This window comes from Dermacentor silvarum, chromosome 3 (genome assembly GCF_013339745.2).
Source record: "Dermacentor silvarum isolate Dsil-2018 chromosome 3, BIME_Dsil_1.4, whole genome shotgun sequence".
NCBI classification, from domain to species: domain Eukaryota; kingdom Metazoa; phylum Arthropoda; class Arachnida; order Ixodida; family Ixodidae; genus Dermacentor; species Dermacentor silvarum.
Window position 1 is genome coordinate 67562523 of NC_051156.1, and position 10806 is coordinate 67573328.

The following is a 10806-nucleotide window of genomic DNA, read 5'->3' on the forward strand; positions in this document are numbered from 1 at the left end:
ATGACAATGCATTAACGCACCCGGTTTTACTTAATGCGCGGTTTCGTAGACACCCTAAACACAAACATACTGCACGCTTCGTAACTTTACAACCACCGGACTACACTACGCCGTGTAGTCGGCAAATATTATAGAGCCATGACGGTTGCAGAGTCACGAGAATTCACCATTTATTGAGACACAGTGTCTGTACAATCCTAAGAGATGAAGAAAAAAACGGGTGTGTTTATATAAAAGATACGTTCTTCGACGGCAGATATGAAACGAGAGGCATCAGTTGCAACCACATGTAAAGGACGTGGATAAACAGTTGGAGTCATTTACCATGCTCGGAATGAGTAAGAAATTTATTTAGCACAAGAAATGTGGGGGCACAATTTACTTTACATTCATGATCGTGTCAACTATACGACAAGGCTTAGAAAAGAAGTGATACTATTTTTATGCATTACAGTGAATTTTGACAAATAGAACTAAACCTGACTGCTTCCAGCCTAAGGAGAGAAGATTACCGGTAATTTTCATAGATGACAGTTTCTAGAATAGTTAGAAGAAATAAAACGTGCGATCCGACTTAGAACACATTAAATAGTATTAACGAGAGTGCCAGGGCAGTGTCCCATGCAGAACTCGCATACTCGAGCTTCACCACACCAAAGTCATACTGGGTGTTCAAAATTAAGCATTAAGCTTTTCTTAAAATTAGGCACTGGGAGGCACGCGGAGGGCACCTGTGCAAATAAGTTATGTGGCCAGGGGGACGCAAAGTGAGATGATAATTATCGCTGTCAGCAGCCCAATCAGCTAAAATTGAATAATTAACTTTTTTGTTGACTCGCAAAATGGGTATGTTTGTATAGAAAAGTTAGAGGCAGTCGTGTTTCTACACAGTATCAGTTGGAATAATTCTTCTAGCATGTCTGTGTTCCGAGATATCCGACTCCTAATTTTAATTGTCGTTCGCATGATTACGCATGCAAGAGAGGGAGGATCGGCGCAAAGCTCCTCCCTGGTGTGTTTAGTCTGACAACAGGGCGGAGGCATAGGCAAAGATGATAATTCGGTATGGAGCGAAGCAGTCGACGAACTTCTCTTCCGCCTGTGTCTGTTTGTTGCGCTGATACGTCATTAATGTATTTGAACTCGCCAAGTTTTCTTTTTTTTTTGTCTGGCACCTTTTCGTTTCAATTCTATATTTAGTTTTCCAACTTTTTTTTCCAACTACTCTACTCATGTTTGAGGCTCATCATCGTTATCACCAAAAGGAACGGCTGTGCCTATTGTTCCAGGAAGAAAAACATCTCACCTATTTTTTTTATTGTTTTTTTACTTGGACGATATATTTCTTTAATCTTTCGGCTTCATCAGAAACCATTCAGTTAGCGAGAAGATCATCATTTTGTGGCAGATTCTACCGCAAGCCTTGGCCAATCCGCCCTTGTGGGTACCTGCCATAATTAGAAGGCAAAAACAACATAAACGACTCAGCGATGCCGTTGCTTCGCTTCTGGCGTCGTAAAGTCCAACGACGGGCCAGCGATGACGGGTCAGTTCCAGCCCTTTTTTACCTAAAGATCTGAATCTGAGTGCAGAAGGCTCCACATACACTGGGAGCAGCCGCTGGGAAGATAAGTGTCGCGAAATGACGGTTGTAAATTTGACACTTTGAGACCGAAGTTTACAGCCAATGGCCATAAAGTATCACCCCAAATATATATCACCTTCCTGACTGAGACTGAGGAGGTGTTGGCATCAGTGCGTTCTGTCATGGATTAAAGTTCGTAGGCTCTTTATTATCTCTGTGAATAAGGTTCAGTGACGCAGAATTTGTGAGATTCGAAGGTACACTCGAAAATGTATAGCTTGAGTAGTAGAGAGCTGTTGTATTGGGCGCTTATAGTCGTGTGCTTATCATTGTGTATGGTTACGCAGCAAGGGTGCATATTCGGTTTGAATGTTACACCTGCCACAGGGTTTCTGTAAAGATTCCTAGGTGATAAAAATCAATCTGGAGTCTTTCACTACTGTGTGCCTCATAATTATGTCATACATTTGGTAGGTAATACCCCTAAATTAAATATTTTTTGCCACTGGGTCACTGAAAGCCAATGAAAGCCAGCGTCACTTAGTAGCACATAAAGCCACGAAATGTCCCGTCCGTCTTTAAATTTCTACGTTATTGGCCATGATTGTCAGGGGCATTTCATTCACATCAACCACTTTGGTCAAGAAAGAACGGAAATCTCCACATTTCAATGTCCCCTTTAGGAAGTTGTCGTCCGGGTGCATTAGTTGCGTGTCGGCAAGCAGAAAAAACGAGACGCTGAGAAGACACGACGGCGCTGCCGCTACTTTCAGCTCGGGCAGCACGAATATTCGACAAGGTCTATTGGTTTGAATTTTATCAAAAGACAAGAACGTCAATCAGGAGAGTTTTCAAAAGTTGCATCGAAGAGGCCATCGTCGACAGAAAAAATGTCGCAGTTTCGCCCGAAAGGCGAAGCATCAATTCGGATAGCAAATTAGTAGAGAGCTACACGGAGTAGGGATAGTAGTTTTATCGGCTGCATAAACTTGTACACATTCGCTTACTAACTGAATGAACAAGCGTGGTGTCAGCGCGCACAAGCAAACATGCATAGATCACACTCAATGAGCCCAGACAACTACTGTCAAAACGCTGGCGTGAACAAGTGCGGTGCCGCAGCGAGCGAAGGTTCGTGCGATCTATCGCTTCAACGGAAACTGAGTGGCGAAAGCACAGCGCATACAAAGGTCAGAGCCGTCTGGAGATCGCTTTAAAGATACGGTGTGCGCGACAGCCCGCACCGGCGCAAAGTACGCACTTAAGCCCGCCCCTCATGGAGCGAACTTCCCCGACGATGTTCGCGCGTCAAAAAATGTAGCGAGACGCGACGCCGTGTTTTGGCCTCATCGCCCCTCATGCGAAGATCCAGTGGCGAACGCCGCCGAGAAGCTATCAATGTGGCCAGGCGTGAAGCAGGAGATCACTGTTTTTTAAATGTAACCCACAGTAAGGTTTAGCATGTTGCGACACTTAATAACGACATAACTTAGTGTCTTTTTAAATTTTCTTGAGTTATTTCTTCCACATTTTACGCTTGGCTATTCGCAACCGCCAGAAAGCGCAGAAACAGCTTGGCTCTGCCAACATTGTGCCCATGCGGATACAGTGGGTAGTGTCATTTTAGTGACAGTTTTTGTTTGTAGTGACAGTTTTAGTTTAACATAAGCGTAATAGCGGGGTTAAGGGAAATAGCGTTACCGTTCCGCAAACAAACTTTGCAGAAAGAGAGTTCCAGTATAGCGTGATAGCGTCGTTTACGTGCGGGACGCTATACCATTAAGCTTTGAATTTCGCATACATAGGGCACCTAAGTAATTCTATGTGTGTGTGCGTCCGCAAAGTGCGAGAGGCAGCGCAATGGAAGCCAGGAGCGCGTTGTATTTTTACTTCCCATGTCCGCCGATCTGCAGCGAAACAGACAGCAGTACAAGCTGTCTACAAAGCCTCCGAAATCTTCCCATCTCAGAGGCCATATGCCGTCGTCGCGCCTATCTCCCAACTTTACCGACAGGTGGCACTCGCATCTCAAAGAAAATTTCTCTCGATAGGCTTAGGCGCGTTCGAAACGAGAAGCGATCTCCAAAATTCCTCAAGATTAGCCATAACACTCTCTCGTCGAAGCGGCATGAGACTAAGCAAAAGCCGTTTGCGCAGTCATTTGCTACGAACGAAGTGAATTCTACAAAAACAACGCAAAATTCAGTTCGAAGCGGGCGACCGGGACCACCGCCACGTTTTACGTAAACTCAATCCCATGATGCAACGGCCGGAAGTGCTGTCTTCTGATTGGATCGGGCTTGTCGCCGCGCGCTGAACGCTTCCGGCGGCGGGCGAAAATATCTATCCTCTCCAAGTCGGTGGCGCACGTCCTGATTTTTGACGCCGGCCGACGAGCGGCCGCCGTCGGCCGAAGTTCGCCGCTTGGACGCCGGAAATTCGTTCTATGAGAGTCGGGCTTGAGAAGAGTAGAAGTCGCCGCCCGCCTCGCTCCCGCGCTGCCTTCCCGCTTTCCTCCTTTCGCGTGGGAAATTGCGTCGCCCGTTCCCCTTGCGCCCGGTTGCACGATACGCATTTAGTGCCGCAGCACAGCGTCACCCTCCTCCCTCCCTCCCATACAGCGACGGAGGAAGTCGCGCTTGCTCTCCGCCGTGTTCACGCATACGGCGCGCGGCGACGATTTTATCGCCCTCGGACTTTACGCGGAACCTCACGGTGGCGACGGTGAAGCCGACGGCAGAAATCCTCTTGAAGTGTCCATATAATTGCTATCGCAATAAAAAGTGAACTGGAAGGTCCGTGTACGCTTGTCATCATTTTGTTTGCACCACGCACCGTCACCACGCATGCTTACACTGTACTCTTTACTGTTGGCTCGGCGCTTGCACCCCACAGGCCGGTCTACGTACTCGACCTCAACAGCCCAGCTGCATCGGTCCGAGAACCCTGCACGTCGGATGCAGTGCACTACGGCGAGAAGGGCAGCACCGAGGGTCGCAGCGTACTCGTCCTGTCCATTGCGGTCGGCCTGCTAGCGGTACTGGCAGTCGGCTTCGCCTTGGGAGTGATCTTCGTAAGTTTTAGAGGCAGCGGGGTTCTCATTATTTGCCTAAGTCAGGCGAAGCTAACTAACATATTGAAAGAGCGTCGACAAGAAACTTGGCTCTATTATAGCGCACTTCAAGATCACAGTAACTGCGTGAAACGTCTAGGAGAAAATCTGTGTCTGACATATAGCTCTTCTTGAGAGTGTTCTGCTAGCTCCCTAGAATTCTCTCACTCTATTTGAACAGAAGTAGACTGTGCATACTCTGTTGAGGGATGCCTGCCTAACTAGCCTGAAAGCTTTATCCGTGAAGGAGGTGGAGAACCTTTAAGTATGGTGTTTTAAACGTGGCAGAGACGCTCAATCCCGCTCGAGCTGTGGCTAGCACGCCTTTAAATAAATAATTACTTCTTTAATTATTATTTATTTATTAGTTAAACTATTTATTTTTACCCAAGTGCCTCACTTAAGGGGTATTACATGAGGAATATGAGACTTTTATGACAGGAAACATTCTTCAATGCACTTCCTGAAGTGCATTGCTTTTAGACTGATAATTTACCGGTTGTACGTCATTGGAGTTGACCGCGAAGCTTTAAATTTATACTTCCATGTTATAGCCATAACGCATTATTGCCGTCATATTGCTGTCTATTTCGATTACTTTCACCGTAATCAGATTATACATGTCGAAGTGCTTGTAAATTTTGTGCTTGCCTCATATCACAGCAATTGTTGCACCTTATTTTAGTGCAGCAGAAAATAATTTTTTGCTTGTGGCACTGTTGCATTCTTGCGGAAGAGGGAGACCGCGACTCTGGCGCCGCTCGAACCGATAACCGACTTCCGCTACAAGGGGCCGCAAGTCAACAGAGAAAAGGTGCGTCCATGCTGCCCTAGCACCTTTAACAGTGCCAGAGCTCAACCTTCGTAGTGATAAACGAGTGACGTCTTTGACAATGTGTCGTGGTTCTGTGCAAGCGGAACGAGGTCTGTCCCATTTGGCTGGCGTTCTCGAATTACACCAATACTCCCAACGTCTTGTGTTTATCTTCATAGGAGTTCATGGCTACCGCTAAGCAAGGTGTGCCAACTATCATGCACAAAGATTTAAAAATATGCAAATACCACGTAGCTGGGCAGAACCAAGGTAATGTTACAAACACACTACATAAAAGTGTTTTTCCGAGCGTGAAAGAAGCGCGCGAATGCATGCAAAGTGCCTTGAGCGGCCAGTCGTGCGGCAATTTTGCGTGTATGCGCGTGCTTCTTTCACGCTCGGAAAAACAGTTTTATGTAGCCCGTATGGGGCAACAGAAAGCTTTATCGGGAGTTTCCCATGTTGCTCCACACTTTTCACATTGACAGTTTTGATCTAATTATAATATTTGAAAAGTTGGTTAGCTAATTAAAACTTAATATGAGCTTAGGCAGTATGCAAAATGTAAACTCAGTATCTCCAAGCGACGGCAAACAACATTACGTTGGTTTTGTCCAGCTACGTAGCATTTGCAAACATTTGAGTATAGGTGCATGATATTTGGTACACACTGTGTACTGCGAAGCAGGAATAATCCAAAGAAGCCCCTCTAAAGCCGTCTTGAGTGTTCATTTAGGTATAGTCTCATAAACACAAATATGAAGGCTATGTTCGAGAGATCAGTATCTTCATATCGAACTTCAGATGCATAAAATAAGGGGACATATAGACACGATGCACAAACGCTTAGGAAAGGAAGAGAAAAATTATTGTATTTTGTCGCACCCGTTTTACACTTTCTTTTTTAACATTTGCTTCTGTATGTGTCGTTTTGTGTGCTGGTTCCAGTTCAGAATTAGGTAAGGTCTTTATGAACGGCAGCTGATTGGCAGAGCCTGCGCACGTGGGACGCGACCATTGCGACCGTACGCTGCACTCTCATGGCAACAGCAGTGACTGAGCGAATATAAGAGCGGTGCTCTTCATTTCTATGGGATGACGACAGTGTGAGAATTTCAGTTCAATGCTGCTACATGCTATTCTGCAACTAAAATGGGATTGTTTCTCATGTTAACCTGTGACTATCTCTCCTTTGGAGCTTCATCGAGGCCGTGGTGAAGCGAATATTCATTTTCTACTATTTATACGTTTTCTAGTTTACTACAATCATTCTAATGGCACGCTTAGGAACAGAAAGAAATCACGCTGTTGTGATGGCAGCACTTCGTCCACTTATTAACCATTGTAACTTCATTGTCATGCAGCCCAAACAATCAGGCCTGCGTCTTGTCAAAAACATATTTCACAAACAAGTTCGGTTAGCGTATGGTCGATAGGGCAGAAAATGTATAAAGGGAGTGAAGCTATTCGCATTTTAGAGGTCGCTTCACTGTTCCGTACTGATGTATGATACGTTACGGCTGCAGACGACCAGCCTCAGCAGAAGATGGCAAAAGTGTTCACGTGCTGATGTCCTTTGGTCGTTTCTTTTTCTTTTGTTGTTTACGCGCGGTGAGTAGTCCGCCCACCGCAATTGGGCGCCTGAAGTGGTGTGAAGTGTGATCATTCGGAAAAAAGAAGAAAAAAAAGAAAGAAAATATTCGCTGAGATATCCGTCAACTTTTAACTCACTGACACGTGAGACGCCAAGGAGCCCTAATGGCTTATAATGGGTGAAGGCGTTGCTTGAGGAGACTGCTAGTGACGAGGTTGCCGCTGAAATACGCACCGCGGTATCTCAGTGGCTACGGTGCAACGCTGCTGAGCCCTAGCACGAGATTGCGGGTTGACGCTGCTAATGGCGAGATAGCTATAGATAGCACGGTAGATAAACACCATTCCCATGGATCGGAATACAGAAACGATTGCAAACAGTGAATTGATTGCACGCTAAAGAACTCCAAGTCGTCAGAATTATACGCCATCCCCTACTACGGTATGCCTCGCAATGAGATCGTGATTTTCGCGTGTAAAGTCGTAGTATTTAAATATTTTAATTGCTGCTGACAGTTATGCGGAACGTTCCAGCACCTTAAAGTATGGCTTTTTGGGCTAGTTGGTAAGATACATCAGAGGGGGTCGTAGCACTAGAAGACACGGACAAGAACGAGAGAACACGATGAGCGCTAACTTTCAACTGAGTGTTTATTTGCAGAAACAACGGTATTTGTAGGCCCGCACACAAAAAAGGCCCAATCACCGCACATGAAAACCGGCCGCGTCCAGGAACGCAAATTCGTTTGTAGTCAGAGCAACTTAAGGGGAGCTAATGCAGCTATCAAAAGGCCCTCGCTAGCAGAGTGGCTTCAACAACTCCTCGCGTAACTTTATCTAAATTTCTATACAAAACAGAGCAAGACAAGAGGGGGCTGATGATTCTTTTTACAACCTGTGCATTTCTTGGCAAACGGATCCGTGGCACTGCATAAGCTGAGCAATTTCTGCCGAGTAGAAAATACTACATCTACTTTAACCTTTCGTCCAAGCTTCCTTAGAGCGTGCGATACGTTATGCAAATACGGCACAACAACCTTTTTTATGTTGTCACTACTGCTCATGTGCGTGTCGTTCTGTTTTTTTCACTTCGTTAACGCACTTTCTGCTACTTATACAAGTACATGGTCAGGGTATCCTGCGTTCGATAGACGTTCTTTTTATATGTCAAAGCTTCTAGACATTTTATGGGGGCATGATTTGCGGAAAGCGTTGTAAAAACACAGATTAGCGATTGCTCGTTTCACCAGCTTAGAATTGTGATGAATGATGCGGAAGCAGCATCTTGTTGTCACAAGGAATGTCTATCGGACGAAGGATACCCTGATCATGTACTTGTATCAGGTGTTTCATTCTCATGTATGGTTTAGTGCAATGTCGTTAGACATTCCCGCTGTCTTTTTACCGTCAGTTCTCCATTGCCGTGATGACGTGGAATGCGTTGTAATCGTAAAGAGGCCTTGCCTGGAATGCCATGAATGACCACGCCCAGTCTTAACTTGCACTGTGTTTTGACGCCGAGGCAACGTGCGTGTTATGTTGACAGACACGGAATTATACCGCTAGAGTAGGAACTAATATTGAAAGTAACCTGACGACCTCAAAGCGAATAATGTAATGAAAAATAATGGCCATCGCGTTAAGAGTACGACCACGATAGAAGTGATTAAGTCCGAACGCGTGCAGCTAGTATTCTAGTTGAGAATAATAAGACAAGAGTTTGGCATCTCATGTAATGGGCACAGCAGATAACCGTTAGTCTATTAGGAGTTAAGACTAAATTTTGTGATAACTGGAGAGGCTCTTCTAGCGGCAGGCATCACGTGCTACTCCAATTGTAGTACATACAAGAAAAGAAAAAAAAATTACTCCATCTCCCACTAAAGGGAACCATGTGTGGATGCGAAGCAGCGGGAAGATGGTTAGCTTGAGCGGGAGATGGTTTCGCGGCAAAGTCCCGAGCTCTCATCGCGGCGCTGCACAGGAGAGAGAATGAGGCGCGCGCGCTCCGTCATTTTCATACCGCGGAACTACCGTGGCGCCCCCAGCGGAATATGCAGCTGTCGCACCACCTGTCGTGCGCGCCGCTCCGGATTCCTAGAGGAGAGAAAGGGGGGAGAGTGTAGGAGAGGAGAGAGAGGGGGAGGGGACGCGCATGCGCGGTGGGGTTGTGGCACACGGGTGTGGCTCCGTAGAGGATTCCTAGAGGAGAGAACGGGGGGAGTGTAAGAGAGGTGAGAGAGGGGGAGGGGACGCGCTTGTGCTGTGGGGGTGTGGGACGTGGGAGGGACGGACAGAGCCGCCGGCAAGAAACGCTTCTCATTTAAAAAAGCCTGCATTCAAACTGGCACGCAAAACGAACTAGCAGGATAGCTCAATGTAATACTGTATGATTGCGGCCTGAATCTCAGACAAATACTAAAAGCGATTTCGTAGCTCGTCATACAAACAGGCTGCCGCTAGCGTCACGGATGTACCACAGCTCAAGGCGCCTGTCGTGACGGTCATGTCGAGGTCAATCGCCCAAATCAGATTATTCGCTTGCCGGTAATAGCGTTAGCTAAGGCTTGATAGGCGTTACTCCAGATTCACCTAACGACGTTCCTCCTGCTGTGGCGTGCCCGCGCTTATGATATTTTGTGGTGTTGCTATGCTACAAAGACCCCCAATGATAATGCGATCAAGCCATCGGGAATCAGCTAAAAATGATGCGTACGCATTGTACAGAAATGCTACTGATGTTGTTCCTAAATCCGCATTTACATTCATCCCACTAGTGAAACTGCAGAAAAAGATAGGCCCTATGAGATGCTCTGGCTTTTGGTTGCCGGATCATCTCGTGCAGTTCGGCCATCAACGTCTCGCAACGCCATAGGAGCAGCTACGGTTCAGTTAAGCCATGCTTTTTTTCTTGTGAAACACTTGCTTCTGAAAGCTTGACGCTTGTTTACATTCGCCTCATGCTATGAACTGATGTTCAGTTCTTTTTGTCCTCGCCTTTTTTTCTGCTCGACTGTTCTGTATTCCTGCCCGTCATTGTTTTTGATGCATTGCCTTTTGTTCACTAAATCAATACCGAAAGTTTTGCCCGTTTTTCTATGTGCGCTCTGCCAAAATCGCAGCTTGCCTACCATCATGTCAAGAACAAAACACCTACCGGCACGAACGGCGTCCAGGGGCACGCGCAAACCTAGTGGGAGTTCCCGCCGTCTACAACATTTCCAGTCGCCGAGCACCAAAGCCAACTGTTCGAACAGACCATTCCGCCAGAAGTCTGTTGCCCAACACAGATGACCCTCCATGGCTGGCTTAAGATGTGGGCTTCACTGAGAATTATTGCGTTCTCTACGCAGCATTTGTACTAAATTGAGTTTGCATACATTTCATGCCAATCTTTCAATGTCTGTACACAGAATGAACCTTCATGTAAAAGGCCGCGCATCAGTTGAATGACAGCTTGCACTCCTCCACAACACTGCCAGGACGACCGCGCAATTTATGGTTTCACTTATATAAATGTAAGTTCCAAAAATTCAGCAAAACAAGTTTAATTGTTTTGCTGAATTTTAAAAAAACACCTAGGTAGCAGCAGTTAGATCAGCCGGGAGTTCCACCATCCACCGTTGAGCCCATTTCGCTGTACGTCGAAGAACAATTACTAAGTGCGACGGCATTCTGATTTTGCAGGCCTACTGACGGCCG

General features: G+C 46.2%; 1 protein-coding gene across 1 annotated transcript; it reads left to right on the forward strand.

Moving 5' to 3' along the window:
• Positions 1 to 1474: 1474 nt before the first annotated feature.
• Positions 1475 to 10419, forward strand: LOC125944493 (uncharacterized). Its single transcript, XM_049664995.1, has 4 exons — positions 1475 to 1546; positions 4481 to 4658; positions 5434 to 5511; positions 10227 to 10419. The coding sequence occupies exons 1-4, from the start codon at positions 1491 to 1493 to the stop codon at positions 10296 to 10298; spliced, it is 384 nt and encodes a 127-aa protein (XP_049520952.1). The 5' UTR covers positions 1475 to 1490; the 3' UTR covers positions 10299 to 10419.
• Positions 10420 to 10806: the final 387 nt, after the last annotated feature.